The 14,890-nt window shown below is 39.7% G+C and overlaps 1 protein-coding gene across 2 annotated transcripts in view; it reads right to left on the reverse strand.

Moving 5' to 3' along the window:
- Positions 1-1,594: 1,594 nt before the first annotated feature.
- porb (P450 (cytochrome) oxidoreductase b) overlaps positions 1,595-14,890 on the reverse strand; it is a 29,890-nt gene continuing 16,594 nt past the window's right edge. For both annotated transcript variants that reach the window (XM_033631004.2, XM_033631005.2), the window contains 11 exons: positions 13,489-13,613; positions 11,859-11,948; positions 11,029-11,127; positions 10,559-10,675; positions 10,291-10,409; positions 7,792-7,973; positions 7,504-7,653; positions 6,540-6,807; positions 5,678-5,823; positions 5,351-5,436; positions 1,595-3,844 (listed from right to left, as the gene is read on the reverse strand). In XM_033631004.2, coding sequence (XP_033486895.1) covers positions 3,700-3,844; positions 5,351-5,436; positions 5,678-5,823; positions 6,540-6,807; positions 7,504-7,653; positions 7,792-7,973; positions 10,291-10,409; positions 10,559-10,675; positions 11,029-11,127; positions 11,859-11,948; positions 13,489-13,613 — 1,527 coding nt within the window. In that variant the 3' untranslated portion in view covers positions 1,595-3,699. The remainder of the gene's footprint in view (positions 3,845-5,350; positions 5,437-5,677; positions 5,824-6,539; positions 6,808-7,503; positions 7,654-7,791; positions 7,974-10,290; positions 10,410-10,558; positions 10,676-11,028; positions 11,128-11,858; positions 11,949-13,488; positions 13,614-14,890) is intronic.

Genomic DNA, 14,890 nt, shown 5'->3' on the forward strand with positions numbered 1-14,890 from the left:
GTAACAGACAAAATACCAGCGTCATCAGTTGCCAGTATTCTACATCAAATTGGCATTGGCATTAGACATTGACCTTATATTGAATTTCGGTCACCTGACATCAAAACCTAGATTCCACCTAATATCAACATCTAACAACGTTGGTGGCTGGCTGGGTTCATATGTGCCCCCCTACCCAGTGTTAAACAAAACTTGCGCCCCTGGTCATTCTCTGAGGTGACAAAAACAAGGTTGTATTCGTGAATGTATTCATGCATGATTAACCCAAAGACCTTTTCCATATTTTTTTTTTGATGTGACAGTAGGAAAAGTACAGTATATTAATTTATGGCTGCACTCCGTTTAGTTGTAACCATTTCAGGATCGTGGATTTGTGCATACTCACTCCCTGCAGCTGGCGTACTGGGACCCTGCACTATTCCATATGTAGTCTTAGATTCTCATTTTTACTTTTGTGATTTTCTTTTTACTCATAATATAAGAGCACTTTTGGAGATAGCTTAAGAAAACATTTCATTGCCAATGATTGCTTCACTGGAATAGTTGTGCATATAACAAATAAAGTACTTTGTTGTAAAATGTTTCTGGACCTTTTTATCAAACTGAAAAGACAATGTAAAAGTTTATTTGTAACCCAGAACAGGATTTATCATATCCAGTATTGACTAGTAGTGAAATACATGTAATAAAACTATTAGTTTAACTACTTTTTTTTTTTTTTTGCAGTAGCTTGCTGGCAGTTTAACTAACAACATAATGATTCAAGTAGTTAGAAGTATTGACTACTGCTTTTTTATCAACAAAATTTCAGAAAGTTGTTGCATACTATTTTAGAAGTTACCTGGCAAACTGAGTAATCCTGCTCAGTGCAGTACCACCACCTGGACTCTAGTTTCTGGGAGGCAGGTGCACACAACCAAAGCTGCATTTCTTGCTCTTTCCCATGAATAACAGGGTATTTTATTTATTCATTTGGTTTATGTATGACCTGTGAACAAGTGGGCACTTTCGTAACAAACTCAATTGATTGCATTTTATGCTGGCATGTGACTTCTTTTGTATATTTGTTATAATTTCATATCACATACGCTGTCAATTTGATCACTTTTTACAAAGAAGCTTGACTTAACCAAACTAGATTTTTATCCCTAGGGTCGCTTTGCTGTACTTCCTTCAGTGTTAAAGAATTAAAAGCATGCAAAGATATGCTCTCAAAGTAGCTTCCTCAAGACCGATCATATTAGGCCTTACAAAAGATTTTGTTTAGATACCCTATAATAAATAATTTAGCACATTTCCTTCTTGGATGAGGCTGTTCCTGCTGGTTACTCATGATTACAAAACATTTAAAGCAAACACACTGCAGCCCTGTGTGATTTAACCTCTCAACACTACTGCTATGAGAGCATTAGTGTGACGGAGCTGAAACCTCACGTTTGACGACAAGTTATACTGATCGCTTTACACACACAACTTTTGTTTGCAATACACTTCCACACAAATCCAGAAGTTTGCAGTGTGGGTGATGTTGTGTGTGCAGCCACTGTACATGAACAAACCTCATTAAGTTTAATTAATCATAAAAAGTCACATCTGACAAATTATTCCAATTTTATTCATAAAAAAATGCATGCCTTGATAAAATCAAATAATTACATCATAAATTGGAATGACAAAAAAGTGACAGTACTGAGTAAAGTGACTTTCTACCACAATGTAAGCATGGAAGAAATAAACAACAACAGTGAAGCGTCAGGGTTTAAATGCTAACTGATAACATAAGGCAGTGTTATAAAGGCACAGGCTGCATTTTAACTGGTTGGCAGACCTCCTCACACTCACCATATTCACACTTATGTACTTAGCATCTGTCTCTTAGATGAAACAGATGCTCAGAGACAAAACATTTCCATGTGTCTGGTCATCTTCTCCATGTAGTGGTGCATATGTAATTGGACAAAACAAAATACAAAAATACAGATAATTAAACTGAGGTGGTCGTCACGTGTCTGAGTGTTACTGCCACGTGACAAACCCTCGTCACACTCCTCTGCTGTCAGATGCATATAAAACAAAGAACCACCAATCAGGAGGCCAGATCTGGATTCAAGGCAAATTTCAAATTAACATTTTACAAATATTACAGGGTAATGTCAGATTAATTTTTTATCTTTAAAGGCAGGCTTTTATGAGAAATAAAATCCACATAATCTAATATTTTTTTCTAAACATGATCTTCTCCTTTGCACCACTTCTTGTGCCTCTCCAAAAGGTTACTGCTACTGATTAAAATGAACAGCAACTTATGCATAAGAGGCAAAATCCCTTGTCAAAATACAAAGGCAAATATAATTGTACCTAGTTTGTTACATCACACAGTTTCCTCACAGAATTTTTTTACATATTCTCTAAAATATTTAATGTGTTGTAAGTACTTTCAAAAGTACGACAAAATCAGCTCCGAGAGAAACTAATGTCATCAACCTGTCACGTCTAAAGCCTCTCCGAGTGTTCACACTGCAACAGGAACACACATCTGTATATTCACTTCAACATATGATCCAACATACTGCGGTGTCACGTCCACGATTTGTTACTCAGTCAGATAAAAGTTAGGAATATTTCAAGATGGCAAAATGAACAAACTTCTTTTAATTTAAATCTTTATGTTCACAGTGGAATTATATCAGGTGCATTCAGAAGTGGGGCGCGGCGAGACCCTGCCCCATGCCAAGTCATCAGTTTGTAAAGCTGCTCTGGTTGACTCATCAATATAAAAATGAATCTGATCAAAATTAAAGTGGAAATAGACATTTTTTGCATCAGAAGTAAAGTGAACACACAATATAGTGGCTATAGAATAATGACACCATCTGCGTTTACACTGGCTCCCTATAGGCCTCGCTTTCATTATACAGTTCTGTCTGACACTGGATATGATCTCCTGGAAAAATGAGGCCTCAAGCACAAAGGACGTGCATCAACAATTGTGAAACTAAAACAGGAAGAGGATAGCGCTTTTGTCTTCCCGGGTAGCCATCTCCAGTTACCAAAGAGTATCAGTCTGAGGTCTTTGTAGTTACAATTCCCAGTAGCGGAAATGGCAGACAGTGGAACAATTGAATTAACTGGACAAAACTCTGCAGCAAAATGAGCCCTGTTGCCAGGCTCAGAGGAAAACAGAAAGAGATCTGGTCATCTTTGTGTTTAAAAAGTTGTCCGTTTCCACTTTAAATCTAAAATGAAGATGACTCTCTGCTGAATTTGCATGAAAGAATGAGGAATTTAAAGCCAGCAGTGTCCTACACCCAACCCCCAAGCACCCAGAGTTGCAGTCAACCACCCGATTGAACAAATTCATTCATTTATAATCAGATTCTTAATGATCTCTAGAAACCAGTTGGGGTTGTTTGGTCTGAGACCACGGCTCAAGTCAGGACCCCCCAGCAGACACAGGCTGGTGGTCCAGAAACATAGTGTAGCATACACAGGAAATACAGACTAAAACTGCTGAATGTGTTTATCGACAAAACCTGCTGAGGTAGTGTTTGCCTCAAGATCTTCTGCTACCTCTAGTTTTCATGAACCAGGGTGATGAGCAAGTGTTAAATGGTTTTATATCCAGTCCTGATAAAACAAGACACACAATAAAAAATAGAAAATTTAAAACCAACAGTTGAGTAGTGAGACTGATGCTCTTTAACTCCAGACGTCTTGCGAGTAGCGTCCCTTCGTCATCAGTTTCTTGATGTAGTCTGTGGCCTGTGTGCGCGTCATGCCTCCCAGTTCTTCTCCTATCTCGTAGAGGGCCGTCTGCACGTCTTTAGCCATGTTCCTTGCATCCCTAAATCAGGAGAGCGAGATCTCTTAATGCCTGATATACACTGGAAGACTTTGAAAAGAATTCAAGTATACTATTAAAAGACTGAAGTCTGACGTCCTCTCAAATCTACAGACAGTGTGACTTCTCGAGTCAAACACTATACTGGGTTACCAAACATTTTCATGACAAAATTTCCAAACTTTTCCATGACTTTTTAAGCACCCATAACTGTTTTTTTTTCTTGACCCACTTGCCCAGTATCAGATTCAAACTCTTTTCAAACATAACTTCAGATAGCTGGCACACATGAAGGTAGAGACAAACCCAGGTTGAAAACGATTAAATGCTCACGATGGTAAACTTAACACTGTCACACATCGACACATATTAGAGCTACGAAGAGTCAACAGCTACAGAAAATTAATTTGCCGTTATGTTACATTACATGGAAGGTTATCCACGGAACAATTTCACAATACAATACACAACAAAATTCCATGTTTTTCCCCCAAAACTTTTCAATGATTTTGACTAATTCCAGGACTTTTTCCAGACCTCGAAAATGTGATTGTGAAATTCCATGACTGTGGGAACTCGTTGCTGGAGATCTTGCAGGGTCACTATTTGCAAGACTACAACTAGATTCCTTTTGAAATTATTTCCTATCCTGCTCCTGGTGGAAAATATTACGCCAAACTCCCTTTAAAAAATATGCCATATTAACAATTCCTTACTAGTCCACAAAAACACATAACTCTAGAAACACAAGATAAAAGGCGCCACATGTCGACAGTATTCTTGTCAATTCAGCATCAATATAATCCATAAAGATAAACTCTATTTGTGCACAAGCTTCACATTTGAATTTTGCCACCTCAACTAACTACCAGCCTCCATTGGTTAGCTTAATATACGCCAAATATAACACAGACTCTTATTCACTCCACAGCTCCACCAGTTTCTCCTCTTTTTCCACAGTAGAAGAAAACTGAACCTTCCATGTTTACTGTCTACCTGGTTTGTTGCTACCTGTTTGGTGTCGGACAGAATGCAGATACTTGTTACTGGCAATGTTCACGTCATTGACTTGAAATTGCCTGAAAAGTCGCTTGGTGTAAAGCCGGCATTAGATGTCTGGTTGTGTTAGTTTCAGGGTTGTTTTGTCTGGATTTTGGCGGATTTTTCAATTTAATAAAAAAATATCACCAGTAAGCGGTCATGTTCACCTAAAACGTGGTGGAAGTTATTTGCTTTTGATTCGTGAATGATGGGAGTATTAAACCAATAATAACTATCCCTCTAGGAGGTGCCGAGGTGCCAAAGGACCAAAGACAACGTGGGTTTCCATATATTTGTTTTCCCTCCAGTGTACATCCTAATTCCTTTATATTAAACAATATCAACAATATCAACAATTCAAGTATGCCAGAATTCAATAACTCAATTCAATATTTCTTCACAACATAAATAAATTTATATTAAAGTCTGAACTTTGTGAAACTTTTGGTGGTCAAATGTATTAATTACCCGCAGACGTAGATATGAGCGTTGTCTGTATGAATCAGCTTCCAGAGGTGCTCCTTATTCTTCTTCAGGAGATGCTGCACGTACACCTTTATTTTTGAAAATGGAAAGAGAAAACTTTGTTCACATGTGCATCATATGGTCGGAAAGTTCCAATAAAGGGTCAATAAACGTACAGAATATTGTGGGGTTTTTTTATGTGTATGTCTGTTCTCTAATCCACTCTCTATGTTCTCACTTCAACAAAACAGTGTTTAATTATTTAAATAAGACAAGGATCTTTTTCTCAGCTCTAAGGGACACCAACAGCAGTGACGAAATCACCCGTACCTTGTGCTCCTGGTCTCTGGAGAAGGCGACATTAAGCTGCGTTACAACTTGATTTTTCTCTGCTTCCTCCAGCTCCTCCTGGTAGATATAATCCTCGTTCTTATGTCTGCAGCCGAAATACATCACTGTCTCTCCAACCTCCCTTCCTGTAAAGGAAACAAAACATTGTTATTCTGTGCGTGCTGATGATTCCATTCAGGCTCTTCCACAGAAGTTAAAAATATGACTCTCAGATCAAACTGCACGCACATTTATTGTGTTTCCTAAGTAACTAGACAATTCCTACTATAAGAGGACCTGTTATGCTTTTCTTTATTTTCTGCCATATGTATATAATGTTACAATATTGGATATTCAATATTAAACGTGGCCAAAGTTTAAAATAATGAGGCAAACATATTTAAAAGTGGACATATTTAAAAGTGGACATGGGACTTAAAGACACAGGCGCTAAACATAGCCTTCACAGAAAGAGGGTGAATACAGGTGTTTCAGTACAGACCATATGGGGAAAATAAAGTGTTTTGAACATTAAAGCATGTAAATATGTTCTAATAGAAACCCAAAGTACAAGTATGAACCTGAAAATGAACACAGCAGGTCCCCTTATACTATCAATTAGGTCTGTGTTGTGAGTAAACAAGAAGTTAATAGCTGAATTAAGATAATTAAAGCCCTGATTATGTGTGTCAATCAACCCTTAAATACTTTTGTGATGTTTTGTGTGGGTCGTGGAGCGTGCACAAGGACAGGAGTGACACAAACACATGTGGAGGTCATTACCCTCATCTTTCTGTCCTTGTGGAGATGTAAGGTTGTAATAAGGTCAAAAAAACACACACACAACAGTTTCTATAAATACCTTGCTCTTTGAGCCAGCCCCTCTCCTGGATGAAGCCCATGAAGGGAGCAATTCCTGTCCCAGGGCCGATCATGATCACTGGGTTGGTGGCTTTGAAGGGGAGGCGGAACTGAGACTTGCGGATATACATGGGTACGGTGGACTTGTGGCCGTTGTCAGTGACCAGTTTGTTCTTTAGCCAGTTGGTGGCAACTCCCTTGTTGAGGCGGCCGGTAGCGGTCTTGTACTCCACCACTACTGCACAGATGTGGATGCTGTTGGGGTGAACCTACAGAGCAGAGGAGAGTTACCGACAGCCCTCTGCCTCAACTCTCAGATCTGTCTATAGGCTGTATAACATGAGTGGACATTGCCTCAGGGTCTGAAAAGTGAAGCCAATGCCGAAGTGCTTTGAACATGCATTCTTTGTAATGGCCAGCAGGGGGCGCCTCCAGTGGCTGCAAAAATACATCTGATTGTACAGAAGTCTGAGAATATAACTCTACTTCTCACTTGAATTATCACCTCAGTAAACATTTTCCTAACAAGTTTATGGTCATAATCACAAGTTTCAAGTACAGAATGATGTTCGTTTTGTAAGCTGTGGTCCCATTTGGAGTAAACAGAGAATAAAAGAGGGCATTTTTTTAAAGAGCGTGGCTACCATGGCGACCTGTCAATCAGGACAAAAGCACAGCAATGCCTATCCTCCACAGCTCCACCCTCTCCTCCAAATATGGTCACTTCTGGCTCCAAAAAAATGGCAACGGCCAAAATGCCAAACTTGAGGCTTTAAAATGGTGGTCCACAAACCGGTGGGTGATGTCATGGTGGCTACATCCACATTTATACGGTCTATAACTGTGACCGACATTTTTGTGCATCTTTGCTGCTAATACTATCAAAGAATCTTTAAAAATGAAGTCATTGACAAGTTAAAAATGATGTGACTCTGCCTCTCTCGGGTGATTTAACAGGGAACTACCTTCGAGGAGGAGGCGATGGAATAATAGCGAGCCTGGAGACGAGGCAGCAGCTCACACAGGTGGTCTATGGGAGGCTTCAAAGAAGGCATATCCTCCAGGATGGCGAGGATGTTTCTACTGGCATCCAACACCCAGTTCTGGTAGAGTGCCTGTAGAGAGGCAGCAACAAAAAGGTGGTGTAAGAGGTTGAGACAGATTGAAAAAAGGGCATTGATAACACACAGAGATGGGCGAGATGTAACTGCAGCTGTGTTTGTGTAACATGAGCTTTACTTCCTCACACTGACCTTGCCCTCAGGTGAGGAAGAGGCCATCTTTCGCATATTATCCTGGTCTTTGGGGTCAGAGGCGTACTGTGCCAGCTCATAGAGGACGTTGGTGCGAGGAGGGTGTGTGATGTCCAGGTAGTGAGTGAGGGCCGTGCGGTAGGTGGTGGGGCAAGGGAAAGGGTGCTTCTTGTTTGACTCCTCTGAAAAATAAAATAAATACATTTTATTGGGTATCTAGAACATTCATTTCATGGTCAAACCGTCATAAATGTTTAATAAAAACTTGTGAAGGGCAAAATATAAATATAATGCCAACACTACAGGTGATACTGCTCTGATTAATCTACGGAGTACAGATCACCATTACCCAACCATGCTTTGTTCAAGTTAATTTTTGATTGGGGCTTATAAAATACACGCATGTACAGGAAGTTATAAAGTGATTATCTCAGATTGTGCAACAAGTCTTTCATTATTAAGGGAGAGTTCAGATTTTAGAAGCAGGATAGTATAAGGTACTTATCCAGAGCAGGGATACAAATCGATTCCGCATATTTTAAACAACTTTGATACTAATATTCTGCAGTATCGATACACTGGTACCAGCACCACATTCTCTACTGCAGTCATTTTGCTTTTCTCTGCTACTAACCAAAAAAGAAAAAGCCATAGTTGTCATGTTATGAAAAAAATTTAAGGTGTGTGCCCTCAATGTAATTTGTTTCTGTGATATTGAAATGGAACTGAATTTCAATCATTTTCAAGGTACTGTACTGAAGTTAGAAATTCCAGTATTGTGATAACACCAATCCATAGTCAGTGTAATACCTTCACTACATGGAGGTCAGCACAGCCCCAGTTTGGAGAAACAGGCAGTTGTGCTGACACAGTAGCTGAGCTATGTACTGCTGTGGATAGGGTTAGCAGCAAAAATGTATTTTAGCCACCTAAAACAATTCACATCCTTCTCAGTGTGTTACGGTTCTGGCCATATTTTGACGTGTATCAGTTTTTCTGTGTCATTCCCAAATTTGACTGTGAGAGTGAGTGCTCCTTTCTACGTCAGGTGTGGAGTGCTGATTGGCTGGCAGTGTGGGCTCGGTCTGAATGTGTCGACCACTGATTGGCTCCTCTACTACTATAGTCTGTTGGCTTAAACCCATGGCTTCCCAACAATCCGGATGTCTGACAGCAGCGGCGTTCCTGTCCTCAGCCTCCAAACCTCCTGTATTGTGTATTTGTTAAATCTAGAGATTTGTATTTCGGTAGTGTTTGATTGTGCCTCCTGTGGGCCATCATAGTGAGTGTTAGTGTGTGTAACAGACTGTGAGCATTTAACAGACTGTTTGTGGTACTAGTTTACTTTTGTTATTTTTACCTTAACTTTGAAGCTGTAGGGGTGGGCTGCCATTTTATTTTATACACTTCTGTCATGTTTTCTGATGCATCCTAGGGAGCCAGATTTAGTGAATGTCTAGTTAGTATGTTTGGGGTTTAGATAGTAGTTTTGTTTGTCATTTTGGCCTTGGTCCACCTGGAGTTATTTTTGCTTCACATTATTGTTAAACTAAGTTAATTTTCACACGATAATAAATACTTTAACTTTGAATTGTAATTGCTGCGTTGAGCTGTCTGGTTTGGGGACCGGGGAGGCAACAGCCTTGTGCACTTTCATGTTGCGCCCTTACTCCCTTTGACGGGGGCGTAACTAAGTGTACACTATATTGGGAATATTTTCACATCTTAATCTTACTCCATAAATGCCGCAGATCAGCGGTTTGGGTCAGACTTTCAGATCTTTACAGAGGAGACAACAGACACAACAACAGCAACAATAAAGCGCTGTTCACTGCGGGGACAAGAGGAGTATACAGAAGAAGAACTTCTGCAAAAGGAGACAGAACGGGCCAAAAGACAGACATGCGTAGGAATGCAGAAGTTCTACAGTTGAGAAAATGTAGTGCCAAAAGAAAGAGCAGCCTGGTGGCAAGGTAAAGTGAAAATATTCTCAATATAGCGTCCACTTACACCAATATTCACTTTTTTTACGTAGGCCTTTTTCTACGCGGCTTAATTATTTTGCTGCTGCACCCATCACTGCTTAGCTTCCGTTGCAGTACTCCTGTCTGCTTCTCCAAACTGGGGTAACATCTACTGTATGTAACACACTGCCTATTGATTAGCACCTGATAAAATTCCACTTTATAAAACTTCAACTACCCCTTTAAGCACTCACTGTCATTTTCAATGATGTTAATAAACACTGAACAGGAGCTGCCTTAAATGCTACTTGTGCCACTACAGAGTACACGTGGTGATCTTCATGACCACAGGAGGAACATTAATTCCTAAGAAGAGTCAACACTTAATATTACAGCAATAACATGCAATAGCGGTCATATAACAATATACCACTCATTGGCAGATGTCGCGTGTAGATATCAAGGGAGGTTTTCGTGAGAGGGTTTCAGGGACAAGCGAGGGAAGTCAATGTGCCGCTGGCGTTCAATGCCATACCATCAAGGTTGTTTAGAGAGATAACCACATCAAGGTCCACTCCAAGGATTTGTCCCAGTTTGTTCACAAGTGCAGAGTCATTTGTGGGGAAAACAGCAACGTGGTCTCCTGACTCATATCTGAAATCACAGATGGTGAAAAATTCAGACTTTAACCTGTATTCATAAAGTCTCACAGCAGAACATGATTTTTTTTTCATCTGGTCCTACGTAGTTATATGAAAAGCATAATCCAGACATTAACTTCAGCTATATCCAACAGGTCTCACCTGATCTTGGAGCCTGTTATATCCAGTTCCAAGTGCATAAGATGTCTGTCCCCTGCTTTGTTGAGTTTGCGGTTGACAGTGACTGGAGCCAGGAAAGGGTTTTTCGAATCAAAGGGCCTACAAATAAAAAAGCAACACTTATATGTCAAAACGTTATCACAAAGGGTTGAGCATGGTCACTAAAGAGATGTAAAAGCTCATTTAAATCAAAAATTAAAAAGATCTATCACTCTATAAATAAATGTATTATTAAAGATTTTTGATTAAAGACTATTTGATTAAAGAAAAGCTGCAGAAATGTGTCTCCTCCGTCCACTAGGAGGCAGAAAGCTTCATTTTCCAACAGTGACCTTTGGTAAACTTTGTGGTTGGTTATAAATGTGGGTGAAATGTGAGCAATGAATGAGCAGACAGCGCTTTAATGATGAATGACTTCTGGCAGTGAGCAATTTCTTTGCTACGGTACTCACGGCTTTTGGACCTCGAAACTCTTCAAGCGGCCAATTTCTCCTGTGTACACTTTGTTCATGTTGATGTCAGTGTGCTCCTTCAGCTCGTACTGCCGTATGCTGTGAGGGAAAAGGATTTCAAGTTAGCTTCCTCAGACACTGCATATACACACACAGTGAAATCAATTTAGATCTTAGTGGAATAAAATTAAATCTGCCAGTTGCTGTTGCTTTTTGCCCACTTAACTAAAAAAACACCTTAAAAATGATTCTTTGTATTTGTTCATTTCACAGACAGATAGGTGGGGTTTATCAGAAATCAGATATGTCCTGATTTAGCATTATATAACAAGTCACGTCTTAGTCAAAACATGGGCGTTTAAAAAAAGAGTTTGAGTGGACTATGACCATGTGACACTGATGTAAACGATAACTCACACTGGCTTATCAGTGTGTGGCGATCACGCTGTAACTTCAGTCTGTGGTTATTTTTTTATTTAAACCTCAGCTGAAGTCTGGAGTCATCATGGAAACTCTACTTAAGGAATCATAGCAAACCTGAAAATACAGCCCCCTTCTCTTACTGAAAAACAGGCATTACATGAAAACTACCTTACTTAACCTTTAATTCAGACCACATAAATTAGTGTTAATGTACAAGCTTTCCTCTTGCGTGACGTCATCTGTTTAATGTTCACAACTCAAAGATAATACAGAGCTGGTAAAGGGTGAAGGTAGGAAAAAAAACTTAAGGGTAAAGATAAGACAACTTAAAGACTGATGGGGACAAAAAGGGAATTTGAAATGATGAAAGATAAACGCATAAAAGGAGAAACTGTTCATGACTGAACCTTGATTCATCTCCCAAGGCTTCCACTCCAAAGTGCTCGCAGACGGCCGGCCAGAACTGCTCTCTCCATGAAACAAAGTCCTCTTCCAAACTGAAAAACAAAACCAATCGAGTTAGCTGAGGAAGATGTCTGAATTCACAAACTAGACATTGTACTGAGATGATAACCATGTGCACTGTTGAAAACTAGATGCCAACCAGTCACGTTACAGTTTGCATCCATGTCTATCCAGGCTCATATAATATAAATAGTGAATACTTTGAAGGAATTTAATAGAACGTATTAAGTGTATTTTTTTGGCAAACACATCTTGCCACCAGCAGCACAGAAGTTCTGTACAGTCAGCAAAGTTTCAAGGCGGAGACCCAATATTCGTGTCACCGATTCAGTATCTGACCAAATGTCTCTCGTTCTATTCCAGAGTTGTGATGTTTAATAATGTCAAGACAAGTATTTTGCAGAACATTATGATGTCAAAGTGAAGTTGAGCTTTGGGATATAAAATGTCATTATTTCTGAGTTTTGATCAAAACCACTGTTTGTGAGGTCACACTGACCTTTGACCAACAAAATCTAAGTGGTTCATACTTGAATCCATACAGACAACCCAAAAACATAATGCCTCCGGCCACAGCTATCACCTTAGCGGAGGCATGGAAATAAATACTGATGTTTCTTAAGACTTAAGGCACCTTCAAATCCACTGTCGTCAACGTACACACATGGAAGTTGTGCTCCAAAGCAAGAGCGACACCGTTGCAGCAAGCGTTCCCAAGCACCTATTTTTTAGGGCATGACAGCTGCTCCCTGAGATAAACAAAGTTCAACTTTTGAAACGTAGCAATGTGCACTACACCATATGACAAGTAGCAACTAATTACAGCCAAAAGACATCTTTCCTTTCTTCCGAAAATATCAGTGTACAATAACTGTGAAGATTAAGTTGATCATTTATTTTGGTGCAGGGTTCCCCAGAGCTTCACATCTGTCCCACAGACAACATTTTAGGCCAAAAACACACTTAAAAAACATGCCTGGAAGAAGATCAGCTCCAAACTCGAAATTTCCGGTAAGTAAGCTGTGATGCAGTGCAGTGCTGGTTATGGTTGCTTGGACACATCAGGCACAACCTGCCTCTGGCCCTTGAGAGCTGGCACAGTGTAGGCACAAGAGTGGCGCCCGACTCCATGGTTTCCAGGCAGTAATAGACACAGCATGTGTCCCAGCCCTTAAAATACTCCAAGATGATGTTCTGTGTTTTGAAAATACCAAGACAAGACCTACGACTGGGCCCAACATGCTGATTTTTTCTTATATATGTGTGTAAGTATGTGGTTGATGCAGCAAACATACTGATGATTATTGTGATTTTTGGGTTAAAATGTACATTTTGTCTTGAAGGAATTATAAAATAACCTCAAGTTAACAAGGACCAATGTGTTCAGTACATTTCAAGATAGTTTGTGTACAGAAGAAGGTGACATGATAGTTTGGCTGCCTACAGTATGATTAAAGGATTGCTGATTATGGTCCACAGCATCTCACTTGTGCTGCGCTGAACACCTCTACACTCAGAGACATGCTTAGTCATCACGTCCCTTTTGACTCAGAGGATCAACAGGTCACTTACTTGCCATCATCATCTCCTAAGCCAAGATCAAAGATGCGCTTGGCCCCGAGTTCTTCGAGCCTTTTGTCAACGTATTTTCCCATTGCATTGTAATGTTCATATGTCTTGTTGCCCAAAGCGAATACCTGGAGACAGAACAGATCAGTGTGTGTGACTTTGGAAGCATTTATAATGGAAATAACATCACATGATGAACTTGAAATCCGTGTTGGCGATGAATCTAAAACCTGTCACAGTTAAACAATCAAGCAGTGCAGATGATTGATGGCTTTTCAGTTACCATGTGAACGTCAATCAAGTTTTTTCATTTATTCTACTAAAATAGAATGATGAACGAGGAAATATGCAATTAGGGCTATGCTGATGTTTTTTGACAGTTGAAGCTGCTATTGAGGTTTTCAAATGACGCTTAAAATCTCTGTCATATGTTATAATGTCATCACCCTAAAACAATAATGAATTCTCAAACAAAATCCTCAGTTTGAAGTAAGTGGTTCATCTGATGAAATGAGTACGTATGTTTTAATTAAATCAACTTTCTTGAAGGAATAAATGTAATTTACGGTGCTGCTAGAACATCCTGTTAATACAGGTGCGTACCTCCCTTAATGTGCGGTAAACAGGCTTTTTTACTGTAGTCAATTGTTGTTTCTGAAAGGCTAAACACCAACATGTTTGGACTGAAGCAAAATATTTCATTAGATAAAAGCATGTTTTGAAATTTGGAATGGATTAAACTCATATTCTTTTGATATATTTTGACTTTTGGACTTTTGGAAACAATCCTACGCAACCACCACTGGAATCTAATTCTACAAATAGTATGATACTAATAATTTTAGTGTGGCCTGCAACTGTGTGGAAATAAAGGGTTCAAATACAATGAAAAGACTTGCAAAAAAGCTGCAGAGCATTCAATTGTAGGCTTAGAATTTGAATGCCAACATTGCTTCAAACTATTTGGTACATGCCACAGTGAATAATGTCTTACAAGAGACCCTGAGCCATCTCTCAGGGAATGTAATGTATGCAGTCACTCTGATACAGCCCTGAGACACCAGATAAACTACAGCAGGAAGGACGTGACAGTTCTCCACACTTTAGCTTGATTTCCCACAGTCATGTTCCTCACTCCAATAAGGTCAGGGACTCTGCACCCCAGCCCTCGACACAATGACACACACGCACAGACAGAACAGACAACACAACACACAAAGCCCTTTCATTCATGATGCACACAAAGCCTGACGCAGCTAATGCTGGAGAGGCTTGAGTGCTGTACATCAGCGATATAGGCTGGCGAGGCAAAGTGACATAGCGTGGCTGACAAAATAAACAGGCCGCGGAGCAGCAATCGTGAAGTAAATCTGAATATGCATGTGACTCATATGCTTTATGTTCA

This window comes from Epinephelus lanceolatus, chromosome 4 (assembly GCF_041903045.1).
Source record: "Epinephelus lanceolatus isolate andai-2023 chromosome 4, ASM4190304v1, whole genome shotgun sequence".
Taxonomy (NCBI): domain Eukaryota; kingdom Metazoa; phylum Chordata; class Actinopteri; order Perciformes; family Serranidae; genus Epinephelus; species Epinephelus lanceolatus.